The following is a 17,433-nucleotide window of genomic DNA, read 5'->3' as shown; positions in this document are numbered from 1 at the left end:
AAAAGCCCTGTTGTGTTTAGCGCAAGAGAGAAAGAGAGAGAGGGAGCGAAAGATTGATAGCAAGAGAGGCTCCTAAATAAAGGTCTCTTGAGTAGCAGGTTAAACGACAGAAACAAAGCGTTTGCTGGAAAGTTAATTAGAAAAGGCTCGGGGCATCACGTATCAAAGTGATTGTGTACAGGCATGTGCATATATTTGTGTGTGTATGGATCCATGCATTGATTGCTGCTGGAGTTTGGCATTATGAAAAACAAAGGAGGGGAGGGGGGGGTGGGGAGGGTGATCGGTCCTTAGCTTATTAGACGCATTAGACGTGTGTACGTTGAATAGACAAATCGTATTAAAGTCGTTACTTCGGCAGAACAAAAACCCCGTCAACAATAAGTCAACGGCTTAGTCTCAAAGTCATCGTGGAGGACACCAAATCCGTGTTATGTCACGTCAGACAGAGCATGGGGAATAAAAGGACATCAAAAGCTAAGAGTCAGAGATGGAGCGAGAGAACAGCACTGGGGAAACTAAACTCGAGGATTACCAAAGTTTCTGGAAATTTCCATTTTGACACAGATTCCCCCTACACACTCCATATGTTGGAGCCTGGAGGAGCTTGTCCCTAAGCCTCAGGATCATTGAACAGGCTTTGCCCGGTCCCGATCACCCGTGACAACAAAAAACTGATGGGATTCTTTGTAGCACAATGTGTATATTATTTCATTAAAACCAAACACAAAGACACATAGGGCCCCTTTAAGAGCCGCATTTGAAACTGACGAGTGGATGTTTTGACAGCGCGTATGCAGTCTCGGATGAGACAGATGCACATGAATTTCAAACTTCAAATGGCTCAGTTTATGGCCAAATAATGTGGCCAAATTCACACATGGAATAAGGTTTTCTTCCACAACTTCAGAAATACTGAGTCCTCAAATAAATTTCGGCAAAGAAATCTTAACACACATATGATATGCGGTAACTGTGGTTCTATTTAATGATAGACGCAATACATTATAAACATTGTTTCTTATCAGTATTGCATGCATTATCGTCATCGACTTGTGTTCCTAATATGCATGTGTCCCCCCGTTAATATACATTGCCATGGACTACATTATGCGCTACGTGTTTAGTTTGCGTGTGTTTAAACAGATGGACGCACACACATGCACCCGCATTCATTAATAATTTTACACGTACACACACACATTCATTCTTTTTAAAACTCACTCGCGGTAAAACAATGTTTTCTCACGATCAAATACTCATCAATCCTAAAAGTTATGGGCATGTACACGATGTCTGTGTCAAGAAAAGATCATTCCCTAAATTACCGACGTGTGGCGCAGGAGGGAAAGAACGCTCTGCGCCAGTTGCAAACTAGCAACGACACATGCGCCAGTGAGAAAGTCAATTGCGCCGGATGCAAGATAGGGCCCATAATGTATCATTATTATGATTAACACAATGATTTGGATGGGCGGTTTGTAGGGACTAAGAAAAACGAGTAACTGATAACATATTTTTCTTTGACCAGCGCTATCACCTCACTAATGCATCCCTTAGCTCCTATTACTGTGGTGAGGTGTACGGCTTTGTGAACTTGTGATCGCAATTGCCTGGCGAAGTGAAGAACGGCCCTTACACGGTGTGCAACAGATACAGAGACGATGACGAGGACGAGACACGGCAAGGTCTCACACACGGACGGACACGCTTACAGCAGACAGTAGCCGTCACGGTCACAACTGTTGGATGAAATGAGAATCACTCGGGGCGGCTGGCCACGGTGGTGTCAGCGTGTTTTTCAAGCGATGCCAATAATAAAACCTTGAAAAACAGCAACAAGAGGGAGTACCAAATGTACAGAGTGATGACCACGCACACAAAGGCTTCTTTTCACTCTCCAGTTGCTGCAAGTTTCATAATTGATCACACACTGTGTGTGTGTGTGTGTGTGTGTGTGTGTGTGTGTGTGGCCCTGGGGAAGTTCTAAAATACAAGCCTGCATGTGTGCGTGTGTTTGTGTCTGTGTAAGTGTGTGTGGGTGTGTTGGGGACCCTTGGGAGCTTCTGAAGAACCAGTGTATGCATGTGTGCGTGTCAGTAAGAGTGCACCCATTTGTGTGTGTGTGCATTAGCGTGCGCGTGTCACAGCAGCTGGGACCCAGGGCTGGGGCTGCTGAATCCCTCCTTTGTGTTTGACCTCACCAGCTCTGGGCCACTTAGTCTCGTGCTCCCCATGGCGCCTGCTACACCGCTCCACCCGGGTCCCCTGTTCTCCCTCCGACTCCCCCAGCTCCCCGGAGGACCCCCGTCCAACGCCTTGTCCACCAGAGCTCTTTCCCGATGGGCCTGTGTCCATGTGTGTGCCACCAATCGCCTCTCATCTGCCTGTTATCCCTCTTTGTGGTGTGTGTGTGTGAGAGCGTGCATGTGTGGGTGTTTGCGTGTGTTTCTCTGTGTGTGTGTGAGAGAGAGAGAGAGAGAGAGAGAGAGAGAGAGAGAGAGAGAGAGAGAGAGAGAGAGAGAGAGAGAGAGAGAGAGACAGAGAGAGAGACAGAGACAGAGACAGAGACAGAGAGAGAGAGAGAGAGAGAGAGAGAGAGAGAGAGAGAGAGAGAGTGTGTGAGAGCGTGCATGCCTGTGTATGAGAGCGTGCATGTGTGCGTGTGTGGGTGCGTGCGTGTCTGTGTTTGCTTGTCACTTGAAGGCAGACGGCAGCAGTGGCATTGCATCCATTATGCCCAGAGAGAATGGATCAGTGTGAAAGGCGACTTCTCCCTTTCAGGGTGATACTGTTTACTATTCGAAAGCACCGGGCGAACCCATTGGACTTTCATGAGCTCGCACGGGCTGACGAGCTGCATGAGTGGTTTGTGTGAGTAATACCGCGATCCACCCCATCGCAGGCTAGATGGACGATCTCAACCTGTCCCGACACTGAGATAATTCATCCGGTAACATCCCGTTTCGGATCTATTCCCTCCCGTCACATGGTAAGCAAGTCGATGGTAGACCAACCCGGGGCCCTCGAAGGACCGACTCACTGCGTCGCGTTGGGACCGACCGTACGTCCCTGGATGATTTACGCACTCTCAGGCAAGGTCTCTCGCTGAACGGCTGGCCTGCTCCGGGGTGAGCCCTTCAGGATGCTTTGCACACTACCCCACCAGACCTTCGCGTTGGGCAATAGATGGTGTGTTAAAAACATCTTCTGACCGGGTATCGTAGTTTAAAATTGTAAAAAATAAAAACATGTGAAAAGTAAAGAAAGTGTTTTGTGACAAGCGTCAGATTGCTTGATTAGAATCAGCGAGGCAGCTTTAGATGACATGCTCAGCAGTATTTGGTCAGAGTTCAGGAAACCAATGCCGCCTAGGGTTACCTTGTATCCATGACGTGCACGGCATGACTAAAAACACACTTTCTTTATCTGCACATAAAAAGGCAATCAAATCAATCAAATCCCAAATAATGTGCTTTGTAGACGGTGAAACGTTGACGGCCTACTCTTCCTAAGCTTCACTGTCAACGATCCCTGCACAAATTGGGGCTAGGTCATAACAACACATATTTACAAGTCAATATCACGTTGAATTATTGGACAAACAGTATTGTCCGACGTATGGAGTGCCTTTAAAGTAGGAAAAAGACAACACCACCAGAAAACAATCATGTAAATGAGTGCCCAGTGTGAGTCTATACCCCGCTGCAGATAATGTGATTGGCCAGCAGTTCAGCAGTTCAGAGTCACTTCAGTATGTTGAATTTACAAAGTGCACCGTGGGATAGGTGTGTGTGTGAGTGCGGAACACAGAGAAAGAGAGAAATAGAATAATGTGTTCAGACCAGTGGAGCTGAAAACTACCAATACACAGGTTTGAAAAACAGGAGCAAATCGCATGGGAGCACAGCTGGACTGTGTGTGTGTGTGTGTGTGTGTGTGTGTGTGTGTGTGTGTGTGTGTGTGTGTGTGTGTGTGTGTGTGTGTGTGTGTGTTCAATTGTTTGCATGAGAGACAGGATGCATACTCGTGTGTGTGTACGTGTGGGGATGAGTGTGTCTGTTTAACATTCAGCTGGATGTCAGCGAGAGCGTGTGTTTATGCGTGTGTGTCTGTTTTTGCATTTTTCGACACGTAATTCAAAATGTGTGTGCGTAGCGATGCATATAGTCATCCATGTGGAAAGCCTGCACGTACGCGATCGGTAAAACCTTAATGAAATCATTCCCAACGCAGGTCCCTTCCCAACGCTGGGCTGCTTTACAACCGCACATTCAGCAAAATCTGCTCCAGTAATCTAGTCTCCTTGAGATAAGTGTGAGGCTTGGCATGGTTGAGTGATGCTTCGCTAGTATGTGTGTGTGCGTGTGTGTGTTCTTTGCAACATGCTATTAAAGAATGCTGTGCATAGTACCCTCATGTGTTCGATGTGGAACTTAATTATTCTCGATAGAACAATTTGGATAGCCTTGTTTGATTGTGTGTTAGCTCATGACTGTCCAGCGCTCCCTTCCCCCTTCAAACTGGAAGTCTTGTTTTTGTCCTGAGAAATGACTTCCATTTCAGAATTATTCACAATTATCTTTAAGTTGTTGTTGTTGTTTATTAGAAACGCACACATCCTCTCTCCCATGTCTGCCTTTGTGAGCTACAAACAAAGGTACGTACGCACACACACACACGCACGCAAACACACACACACTTCCTAGAGGCCCTTGGGGCAGTAGTCAAGACACACAAAACATGCAGGCTATAGATCAGCTCCCCTTTAAACTCTATCACAGTAGTGTCAGATTCATCAGAAAATGTCATTACCTTCCTCATAGGAGCAGAACAAAATCAATAAAGTTACAAGTAATTCAGTATTCAAGCCAGCCAACCACGGCCCTAGCCAAATTCAAGTTCAGCACCAATCATTAAAGTAAATGGACGGCTCGAAAACAAAGCTGATAACAAGACAATCCAACAGTGCCAAATCCACAGGCTCATTCCTGTGGACGTAAAAAAAAGTTTCAATCCATGAACATGCGTCACTTTAAACCAAACAAAATAACAGGAATCAGTAGCCAGGCCTAAAACACAGATAACATAATTTGGTATACGCTTTAAACACCAGCAGGTTACAATAAAGAATGTTGTAATGCGCTGAACTCACACAGCTCTGCATTGCGTTAATTTCATAACAGATGACCGTATTGTGTCTGCATGCTATCTTTTGTTATTATTATGAATGATACTGCCACACTGAGGCTGCAGAGACTACTCCACCACAGTCACAATAATGCCACAGAAACCTGCATGAGAACTCACGGCTGTCTGTAAACCCAGCCTTGTGACCAACTAGGACAGTGTGCCATACTACTAGCTCCAGAAAAGAAAAGAAAACACACACACACACACACACACACGCCTAATTGTTGAGCATTAATATAGAATCAGTTCACGAAGCCATCAGTGTTGTCAAACTGAATTGATTTAAGAATATATATAGGTTTTCAAGACCAAAACCAAAACTGACATGATATAAAATACCAGCAGTGAATTTTCCCATGAAAAATGTTTTTCATGAGGCTGTAAGTAAACAGTAAAAAGTGAGGCATGAGACACGCATATATTTCATCAACTTTCCTTAGGACAGTAACGTATCCTTAGACCTACTGGGATTGACTCTGGTTGCAGCATTGAAATATACATGTGGGAGATGAAAGATTCACCTTGATTAAATCCCCCCCCCAAACACACACACACACACACACACACACACACACACTTAGGGTCACAAAGTTGACAGCATGCACTTCGGTCTGGGCGGGTGGGTGGGGGTTTCTCGAAGACGTATTGTCCCAAAGGGTCTGTGCACGGCACTGAGACGGCTCCCCTTGGAGGCCCTCTCCAATCACTCAGGAAACAGAACATTCACAAGGGGAGGGGCCAGAGCGATAACACATAGGAGAGAGAGAGAGAGAGAGAGAGAGAGAGAGAGAGAGAGAGAGAGAGCGAGAGAGACTCCCGCCACATGTTGTACGCCATTGTCACGATCGGTCATCGTTCCACACGGCGGTGACAATGGGCTGCGGCACCAAACTGCAAACGGTCAATATGGACTTTTTTGTTTACGCCATCGGCGGTCTGCCGGCCGCCATGCAAATACCCTGATCCAGGAAGACGATTGGACAAGAACAGCGATCAGCCGCCATTTAAAAAAGCCCATGAAAGAGAATTGAGCACATGCAAAAGGATCGTTCAAACAGACACGCCTGCCTCTATTAAGCTTCTATCAACATGCAAAGCGCTGGTTCCATGGAGGTATTTGCTATCCGTTCAACTAATGAATAATAGCAACACACCAAAATAAAACTGGAACCCAGATTGTCCCTCGGAGCCCAACATTGTTTCACGTTTAATTAAAAAGGGATTATTTATTTTTATTTTGCTCAACTGTATGAGCCAAGCAATCAAAGGCTACGTTTGCATGAAACACGTGGAAGTTGTGCTTGTTAATATTGTCTATCACTTCCCAGAGTAGCAGACTGCAAAAACACTAGGCAGCTCCCCAACACCGCTTGAAAACATGAATCACACCGAAGGTATTGACGCCTCTAACAAGTGGTAACACGGCGAGCAGGGGCATAAAACTTGGCTCTGAGAGCAGGCATCACGGTCGGCCCGGAAAGCTTCAAATCGCCCTGACTGCTGGGAAGGCCCAATTGGAGGATTTGCCTTCAGGTTGTTTGGAAGACCCTTTATTTAACAATGTTGAAGCAACAATTAACTGAATCACAACAGACCCGTTTATGATCATTAAACAGCATACACCCACCGAGTCTCTAACTATACTCTGAGACCTTGCCAAAGCTGAGATTTATGTACGCTGCTCAGGTGCTTGCACACAAATAGGCATTGGGTTCCAGGAACCGAGTATTACCGGGGCCCAGTAAGTGCTCTTTTATTTGTGAGTTGTAAAAATTGCGCTGGTCTGTGTGTGCCTAGGTCTGCATGTGTGTGCGCGAAAGACTGCGCGTGTGTGTGCCTCTGTTTGTTTGTGCGCTTAGGTCTGTGTGTGTGTGTGTGTGTACGTGTATGTGTGTGTTTCTGTGTGTGTGTGCTTGTGCGTAGGTCTGCACGTGTTTGCGTGTCTGTGTTTGTGTGCGTAGGTGTGTGTGTGTGCGTTTGTGTGCGTAGGTGGCTAACTGCAGGTCCATACGAACGACAGAATAAAATCTGAAAGCTAAACAGATGGATACCTGCTAGAATTTAGCTGTGTTTTGGAGGTACCACCCTTAGAATCTTCAGCGTTTGAAAAGAAGGCAGACTGACAATGGCAGTGGACAGAGGGGTTATACGAGCAGCCCTGAAAAGCAACAAATGCTGCGGCAACACGGCTGGAGCTGGAGGACACTGGAAAGGAACATCTGGCCTAATCCGTCTTTCGACAGATGCTGAAAAATAATGACCAATAACCATACACTTCATCTTCTGGGCGTCAAGCAGCTGTCTCTTCTGGTCTACACAGTTTTTTGAAGCAATCTTTAAATAGGAACAAATTATGTTTGGCAGGAATTACATTTCAGTCGTATATTACGTTTTATAATGTTAGTTTGCCAAGTTTTTGGACTTTCGGCAACACATGGCCACGTTTGATTAAAACTTGTGAGTACTGACAGAATAATGCATGGTCGAACAGCTGCACCTCATCCCCCTGTGTAGAGACATTTGTGGATGCATTACAACCAATGTCCCTGTCATGACATATTCAAATAGGCACTCTGTCAAACTATACAAGATGCATGACCATTATGGAAAAGCACGCGGGTGACCTGAACCAACCCTGCAAATCAGCGCTCGGCTAAAGCAACAGAAAATAGGGTTGGATTGACTTTAGAAAATTATTTTATGAAGTCAGGTCTTTAACGAGAATCTGCTAATGGCCCAGGAGGAAGCAGCCAATGTTCCTTTAAAGCCGTGCCGCAGGCTATTTGAGGAAAATAGCAGCACGTTCATAATCAGTGTAAAATTACCTAAGTGGAGGTAAAAAAAAAAAAAGAGGAAAAAAAGCCAATCTAATTTGGAATTAATAGGTGCAGATGCAAATTAATATTCAGATCTAATGAAACTAATACTGCAAATTCATTTGGATGTGAAATTGAATTTTCATAGGTAATCCCAGATGTCACACCAGACAAATCAGTTTTTGCTCCTATAGGGAGGCTGCTGACAAGGAATCAAATCCAAGGTGGAGGGGCTGCTGTAGCTGAACAGAAAAGAGTCAGATGGGAACACAACCTTTTTCAATTAACATGATTTGAGGTGTAATGATACATAGAAACCATTCATAATTAGGACAGGTGCCATGTTAAAAAGGGCTTCATGGACCACTCGTAAGTTTGCCTACGTTGAGCAAAAACAAGGGTTTTATCCGAGCTGTTAGATGGTGAACATTTCCAGAGAGCAGGCGGCTAGGATGGTAGGAGAAGGAAGCACGGGGGGGGGGGGGGAGAGAGAGAGAGAGAGAGAGAGAGAGAGAGAGAGAGAGAGAGAGAGAGAGAGAGAGAGAGAGAGAGAGAGAGAGAGAGAGAGAGAGAGAGAGAGAGAGAGAGAGAGAGAGAGAGAGAGAGAGAGAGAGAGAGAGAGACACAGATTTAGCTTGCAGCAGTGTGTCCATCTGACCTTTGCTTCAAATTGGATATGCATAACAGCAAGCACACAGGCATTCATGCGCAAACACACACGCATTCGCTGACATGAATCTAGACAAAATGGACATGACACTTCAAAGGCCAGAACATTAGATTGCACAAATACCTAAAAAGGCTCCCTGATGCAAAAGCAGTTCCCAGCATAGAGCCAGCAGTGTGTGGAGATGATATTAACAGAGAGACTGCGTAGGTGTCTGTGCGTAGGTGTGTGTGTGTGTGTGTGTGTGTGTGTGTGTGTGTGTGTGTGTGTGTGTGTGTGTGTGTGTGTGTGTGTGTGTGTGTGTGCGTGTGTGTGTGTGTGCACATGCATGCTCCTCTGCACAAAGACCTCTCTGTTTGACAGGCTGTAAAATGCCACTGATGATGTCATCGCTACCTCATAAGAATATTAAACTATTATTCTTCAATGAGCCCCACACAACTCTCTGACAGGAAAAAATAGAACAGCTATCAAGCTATCAAGCTTGCAGTCAGACTGTGGATAACCACAGATAATCGCAAGACTGTGGGAGGTCACATCAGTGAAAGCTGAGGGGAAAGAGTAACGGACAAGATACAGCAGGGCTCAAGTCCCAACATATTATCCCGGCGGCCCAGTCGCCATAACACTTTCACTAGTCAAGTGTTCGACCCGCTTTGAATTGAAACTCTGCCATAATCCAGACGGACTCGGACCAAGAGTGGATCCGGGAGCCACCGTCTCCCTCCACAAAGCACTTACTCGGGATATTATCTGGCTTTTTGAACCAATCGCACTGTAATTGGAAAAAAACGACTCAGTCGACTAATGTGTGTTTCCTGACAGCCCATGTTTTTAAATGCTAGCCTACATGTTGGCGCTTGAAAGAATGATGGTGGTGCAGCACCACTAATACATTGTTTGGGCAGAACCCTAATGTACATAAAGACAAGTTTTTTCCTACCTTGAAAATTCTTTGGCTGTCAAAGGATTTGACGTTCCACCAAAGCAAAATCTGACCTCCAAAGAGAGAGTTAATAGATATTGTGTCAAATACAATCAAGTCTGAATAAACTGATTATGGATTCAATGTTATCTTTTTGCCAGTGGATGGGGGGTACGTTGTGGACAATCAAGTGCAGATGTGGTCAGTTCCATGGACAAGAACGTCCTTGGCTGGCTAAGAACATACTAAGCGTCAGGTAATGTAATTCCACACAGGTCCAGACTATTTGTGTTGTACATTCGATGGACAACTGGGGGCTGCACTGCAGTGCAGGGTACACTGTGGTGGTGAAAAAACAAGTGGAACTAGTTCTCTTTTGCGCCCAAGCAAAATACCTCAAGGCCTAAAATAAATCAGACCTTCACGGGGGCTGGAGAAAATTGAAAAGGTTTTTTAAATGCATAAATGAGATGGCGAATAAAGAGGTGAAGGATGGATAGCAGGTGGTGAGAGTTGGCATGGCATTCATTACGGTTTAGAGTTATTTTTCTATTTGTGCCATTAAAATTATGCTCTTATGAAAGAGCTTCAAGGACCTTTGAGTTTTAAACACCAACACCCTAAGCCATTATGAGGTTCACAAAGGAATATTTTTCTTAATAAATAGGGAGCTGAATACGAATATTTAGTTATTCAATTACTAAACATGTCTTCAGCCAACTATTTTTAAAAGCCAATCTTCCTTTATTGCTCCTAATGCATTTAAATTATGTTCATTGAGTTTCATAGAACCAAGCATAATATATATTTGTTTATCGAATGGTAATTAATAACGGGAAAATACATAGATATCTGTCGAATAAGTTAACAGACTCATTGCCCCCGGCCCCGTACATATAGGTTTTGAAAATGTACTTGAACTAAATCGACTGAGGAAGGAATGATCTTGCATCCTCATTGTAAATGGTCGCAAGTGTCGCAGTCTTGAGTCCGGTGAAGTGTAATGTTTCATCACAAAGCACCCTTGGATTTAACTGAGTCAAGATGGCGGGATTTCAAGCTAAAGCACCATCCACTAGCTGTGATGAGTGAATTTGCTGGAGATAATGTATTCAGGTACACTGCATCCTGGATTCCCCGTCTCGTCTCACAGACCGAGTGGAGCCTACGATTTGTATAATGTACAAGGGAATATGCAAGAAGCTCAGCAAGGGCCAGACCCGACTATATAATGAGGCTAACAATGCGTTTTAGTTCAGTAGTTCAGCGACTCAGACGAGACACAATTTACAAGCGACGATATTAACTAAATGCTCAATAAAGTCAAAACGTGATCGTTTGGCCTAAGAGCCTTATGACCGACTCCAACAGGCCCACTGCCTGGCGACCCCACTACCCTGGACCAGGCCTGCCAAGAGATGGACTTCTGGAGCCCATCAAGCACGTCATTAGCTATCATTGAGGAGCCATAGAAAACTGATGAGCTCCATGTATCACAGAGGCTAAATTAGGAGTTTATGAGGGAGTTGATGACCGCTACATCGGGCATGTGGGCACCCAAGGCTCAGTACTAAAGCTCAGTGCCTCATCGCTTGTAGCTTGGACAAAGCATGTGCTAGACGGCCATGCGTTCAATAAAAGATATGTATGAGACTTTAAATTTGTATTCTGTAATGTTAGAACTCTAAAAAGTCATATGTGCATCCTCCACATTTGAACAAATATCGGGGTCTGCTAAAGTCGTCAGCTGAATCAGAAGGTTTGAATAAAGGTCAATGGCAACCATGATGAAGGTCAGATGGTGTGACCTAAGAGCAGCCAGGTGTTAAGTCCTGGCAGGTTGCGGTGCGATGCCCAAGGTGCACTGATTCGGGCATTGGCCCCATTCTTCATCGCAGATGAATGGCTTGGCCCTGTGTCCAACAGCTTTGGCTCTGTTCACGTCGTATGTAAGAAAAGGCCACCAACCTCTCGTGTTTGACTCACTGCCAGCTCAGGCCCTGGTATGGAGTCAAACTGATGCCAAAAGTAATGCCAGAAAAAATATGGAAATGTTTGTCGCGATTAAAGTAATTACATTGAAAAAAAAATATCCGAAGTGACGACGACACTTGAGGTTATGACATAATGTAGACATGGAGGCGGGATGAAGGGATGGTCCTGATTGGTTCTTATCGGAACAAATGCGTCATTGTGTGTGCCGTCTTTACCTCCTTGATTGACAGCATTCACTATGGTGCAGGGTAAGGGTAATCGCTGAGGCTAGTGAGAACACTGCGGATTACACATTCTCATTGAATTTATTACATAACATAATTTAAGAACTAGAAAAAAGCACTAAAGGTAAAGGACAAACTTTTGGAATTCTTGAACTAATTATCTGACACACACCAACACAACAGTAAACCCAAGTTAAGTTTGTATGAAACCGTGTTGTGTTTTATGAGAATAGCCACCATAGTATGGATAGTTTTCCTGATGCATTGGCAAGTGGATTGATGGTTCTAGAGCACAGGAATGGTTGAATGGGCAGATGGAAGCACAGACTGTGGGATAAATGTATACAACTCATTTTTTTCAAATGATTGCTACCAGAATCCTTCCTTGACATGATTTAATATCATTGATCCATATACTGGTTCATCTTAAGTAATAAGTCCACAGAGCACTTTGTTTTGAATCTCTATTTTAATCCAAGCTTTTAAAATCATGCCTTTAGGGGCCAACCTCCCCCCGTATGAATATCAGATACTACATATGAATATAGAAATGGGAAGGTTTATATTCTGTTATGAGTTGAGGGTCTCATGTTTGACCTGCAGCCAACAAATCCCTGAAAAACAGTTTGTGTATTAAATGATAATATTCATGCTTGTAAGTCGTGGCTGATCCGTGACTAATCACCAAACGTTCTGAAAGTAATTCTTTATAGCGGCCCAGATAATCATGTCATTGTTCAAATCATGTGTGTATTGGATTGGTCTGTCAGCATATTCACTTTGTAGATTGGGGCTGGGACAAGGCCATGATTCCCAACGTCACGTTGATTATTTGTATTCCCTCTTTGGTGAAAAGACATAAGTTAATTATTATTTCTTACAAAAATATATAATGTGGGATGACGTACATGTTAATATAACTCTTTTGATGTCTCATGACCTGATTCGATTTTGATGCTTTTGCACACCATTTGAATCACAATCGATTCTCTGTTACTAATAGGGATGGGCGTGAGGAATCGATTACTCGAGTACTCCTCGTTACAAATGAAATCAGTTGGTGGACAGGCAAACTCGAGTTTGCATATAAACACACAAAGTTTTCTGAAGCAAATGTATCAATTTTCTGTGCGGCGCCACTAACGCATGCCGTGGGCACAAAGCAAATGAAATGTATCAAATTTCTGTGTGGCCTTGTGCAGGCACGCCAGAATTCAAAAAAAAGCTTTTCAGTTAAAGCAAAGCGCAGCAAAGAATTGAAATACTTTAAAGTAATAGGAGATCATAAGGTGAAATGTAAAATATGCCAAGCGAAATCGAGCTACCAGAGTACTACAAGTACTATGCGGCAACATATGCTCTTGAAACACAACGGTGAGATCGGGAAAGCAGACCCGCAGCATCCAAGTGTGTCGGCTATTTTCACCGCCGCAAGACGCAGCTTTAATCCCGTGATTTAAATTGCGAGAAGCATATTTATTTTTGTAAGGAAAATGTGTTTTGAACGTTTGCAAAAATAAATAATGAATACTCTGATAACTGACTGTTTTGATGGGGAATAAGCATTACATGTTTGGTTGGTAATATTGCCGTTCATCATTAGGCCTATTCCTGCTGCAGATGTGTTGCATTCTAAAAATAGATTTGATTAAACGAGTACTCGATTGATCCTCGAGGAATTCCTTCGATCACTTGAGTTTGGAATTTACTATCCCTAGTTACTGACGATTCTTTATTCAAAACGGAATCTCGATTCAGTAAATCCGGGTGCCTCTTTCAGGATCTTCTCAAGTTGCTGTGTTTGTAAGAAAGGTGGTTTAAAAAATGATGGCATGAAAGCAGAGTAAATTGTGTATAAGATCTCGTTTTTTTTATTAGAAAAATATGCTTATCAACGGATTGCAATAATGAACACAAAACCGAAGACCGTGTGAATTGATTCACAATCAGAGATTAAACAAATCCCAATGGTTAGGTGAGTAAATTATTTCCCACACCACCAATAAATAGTGCACACGTTTTCCAGCTATCTAGACCTATTTTCTATTGTCAGCAGCGAATGTCATGACAGTTTCTAGATGTCGCTTAATACACCCAAGATAAACAAACTGCTGTGCTCGTGAGTTTAGGGAAGTTCCAAATAATTGCTAACCTAGTTTGCTGAAGTGGAAACAAGTGGGATAAGCAACAAGGACAAACTGTCAAGAGTGTACTGTGTTTAGTAGTGGCATATACAGTACAAACCAGGGCATTAGCACCGGCTAAAAACTCAAACTTTCTTTCTGTGTTTGCTTATATACGGTAAAATACGTATGGATATCAGCCAACATAATATGCATTCTATAGATCGGAGGCAGACTGAGACATCAACCGGGCAGGCTGTACGTATTAAAATAACTCTGCTCGGTGGGGACTCGGGAGGAGGTCCAAGGTGGCTAATCCGTCCTATACAGCTCCTGACTCCCAGCGTGGTCCCAGCTGTGTGTTACCTCCTTACAAGGTGAACCGGCCTGTCAAAGTGAGGAACGTGAATGCGAGGTGGAGGAGGAGAGACGGCGGCGGGGGGTAAGATGATTGACTGAGAACCATCAGAGCCGGGTGGAAATTAGTCCTGCGCTGTAACCCGGCCTTTTTACTAGCCTAGAGAGAGCACTAGCCCGGAGGCGCGTCCGACAGAGATGTGAGAGTGTAAAATGTGTCGTAAAATGCGGGGGCCTCGCTAAAAGCATGCCCCCCTCCATGTGTGTGGAAATAGGTAGGCACGAACGACAGAGGAGACCATTCGCAGTAAGGTCTGGGTTCTGTCTTGGAAATAATGTGCGTGCCTAATTTATTTCCATCGTTTCCTCTCTCCATTTCTGTTTCATTAAGCTCCGGGCTCTCTTTGGATGAAATATTAATGATGGATCTAATCGCAATCTTGACCAAAGTCAATTTGTGGGCAAGTAGGAATACAAATACACAAACCGCCCGGTTTAAAGCCAACCAGGTCAAATTGATTCAAAGAAATCCACCATTATGTTATTTAAGTGGCTTTTCAAGGTGAAACAGGGCACGGTAACCGGCACACTAACTCTGTGTCCCTCTCTCAAACAGATGCGTACACACTTATACACACATACACACACACACACACACACGGAGACACACAAACACAGCAGCATGTCCATTTACAAACGACAGCAGGATGGCAGGCAAGAAATTGAATCTATGAGCTCGGTTGAATATTTGATGAGCTGTGCGTGTGGCTGTGTGTGTGTTTGTGTATGTGTGTGTGTGTCTTCACCGTGTGTGTGTCTGTCTGTGTGTGTGTGTGTGTGTGTGTGTGTGTGTGTGTGTGTGTGTGTGTGTGTGTGTGTGTGTGTGTGTGTGTGTGTGTGTGTGTGTGTGTGTATTGGTCAGTGTGTTTGTTAGTGATGCGACTACTGAGTGATTGGCCCTGTGACCCAACATAACAGCGGGTGTGGGTCGCTGTGGAGCCTTTTTCAGTATTTATAATAGGCTGTTGATTTGCGGGCATTTACTTAAAATCAGCCCCTTCATTTATTTCTAACATATATTTCTTGTATGCCGTCCTAATTATTTCTTTAAAGTTCGATATGGCATATCCTTTAACCCATTGCCAAAATCCTAAAAGTTAGTTTTTCAGAAGAACTTGTTATTTGTTGTCCTTGTTGGTTAAGCTATTTAATTTACTGCATGCAAATGTCATTCTCGTTTATTTAAGAATAAAGGTCATTCAACCCTCAAACTCATATAGCCTATGAAGATGGGTTAATGAGACAAATCAAAATATTTTTTGCTGAATTATTTCTGAAAGGTTATGCTCTCGAAAAAAATGTCTCACTCATGTTAAGGATTTTTTATTTTACAAGCACAATTGCGTAGATTCATAAAATAATAATCGCTTCTGGGTTCTGACATTAATTGAAGTGGTGGCAGGGTTGGGGCGAGGCGAATATATTGGTCACCCAGAAAAATGTGTCATTAGTATGTGCCTTGTTTACCTCCCTGACTAAAAGCATGCACTATGGTGCAGCGTATGGGTGAAAATGTAAACTCTGGAGAGGCAGGCGGACGCTACATCCTTTCTGAAGCCACTGATCTAGCCAGTGGTACGCTGGTGCCTGGACTCCAGCGGTGGGGAATGAGAACAAGAATATTCATTGGACCAGGGTGACAACTCGTGTGTCTAACCTAGCAACCCACTAGATCAGCTTTTTGCCACACAAAGGCCAGCAAAGCGATGGACCGGCAACTGGCTTGTTTGGTCATTAGCTTCTGAGGCTAGTGACCTGCTGGATCAGCTAGTGGCCTGGCCCTTCATTCGTGAGGCTGGATACCAGCATTTCGGGCTGATCCGGTGGGTTGCCAGCCTCGGAAGATAATGACCAGCCAAGCTAGTGGCTTATTCAGTGGGTCAAATGATGTCCCATAATAATCGGCTGCAGTCGCGTGCATGCTGAAAAGGTTGGCGACAAGTTAGTAAAATTGTCCAATTACATAAAAGCGTGAACAACCATCTTATAATAGGGGTTGGAAGCGGATACAGTTGCTCTTTTCTTTTGTTTACAAATGGCAAGTGGTCAAATGCAGTAGCAGCAATATCACTGTTGCCGTGAATCACCTATTTTTGTGTGTGCACGTGTGTGTCTGTCCCCTGTATAGACGTGTGTGTGCAAGTATGCGCGTGTGTGTGTGTGTGTGTGTGTGTGTGTGTGTGTGTGTGTGTGTGTGTGTGTGTGTGTGTGTGTGTGCGCGCGCGTACCCTGTGTTGATGGAGATGATTTCTATGAGCGGGTTCTTTCGGATCTTGGGCAGGTCCAGTCTGGCTCCCCCCAGCCTCTTCCCCCCATCCTTCTTCTGGCCTAACAGACGCACTGAGTGACCTGCAAGAAACAAGGCACAAGGACAACTTCAAACAGGAAACGAAAACTCTCCTCTTGTTTTACCACCAACACAGGACAAGTGAGTGGTAGCCTCAAATGTTTTCTGACAAAACAAGCTGAGGGAGGTGTGTGTGTGTATGAAAACACAATACACAAGAACGTTACATTATTCAGTCTGGTGTGTGTGGGCCCAAACATGAATTGTAGGTATTCTATTGAAACCAAGAGAATGGAATGAATGAATGATGCCAGCAGAAAATGCCAATTATCCAAATAAAAAGTGTTATCAAAAGAACATTCTCATAGTTTGGAGGACAAAAGAGTGAGCAGATAGCAGAGACTCTGAGAGATTTGTATTTTTCAGGCAGGTTTTCAACATTCTCCTTCCGTTTATTTTTATTTTACGAGATAAACAGACACACACCGCATTTAGACATAATAGCCCCACCGGCAGCTTTGCTATTGTTGGTTACTCTCCTCTAGATGGCCAACCAAAACGACCGATCTCCTGATTATTTCATAACCATGTTTTCAGACGGTAACCGCAGTAGACCAACCAAGGACAACCACACCGATGGACCTGCAACCCGGTATTGGCAAAGCAAGGCACGGGGTGTTTTCGAATCAACACCAAAGCCGGCCAAGTTTAACCCCATCATAATTAGTTTTACACCAGACATTCCCAGTGTAATAACGTCTGACTTTGACATTGTGCGATATGTGA

General features: G+C 44.1%; 1 protein-coding gene across 1 annotated transcript in view; it reads right to left on the bottom strand.

Moving 5' to 3' along the window:
- cdkal1 (CDK5 regulatory subunit associated protein 1-like 1) overlaps positions 1 to 17,433 on the bottom strand; it is a 230,509-nt gene that overhangs the window by 140,091 nt on the left and 72,985 nt on the right. Inside the window, exon 7 of the mRNA XM_030369576.1 lies at positions 16,589 to 16,709. Coding sequence (XP_030225436.1) covers positions 16,589 to 16,709 — 121 coding nt within the window. The remainder of the gene's footprint in view (positions 1 to 16,588; positions 16,710 to 17,433) is intronic.

Source organism: Gadus morhua, chromosome 11 (assembly GCF_902167405.1).
Source record: "Gadus morhua chromosome 11, gadMor3.0, whole genome shotgun sequence".
In the NCBI taxonomy this organism is placed as follows: Eukaryota; Metazoa; Chordata; class Actinopteri; order Gadiformes; family Gadidae; genus Gadus; species Gadus morhua.
Note: the sequence above shows the minus strand (reverse complement) of the source record. Positions and strands in the feature narration are given on the sequence as shown.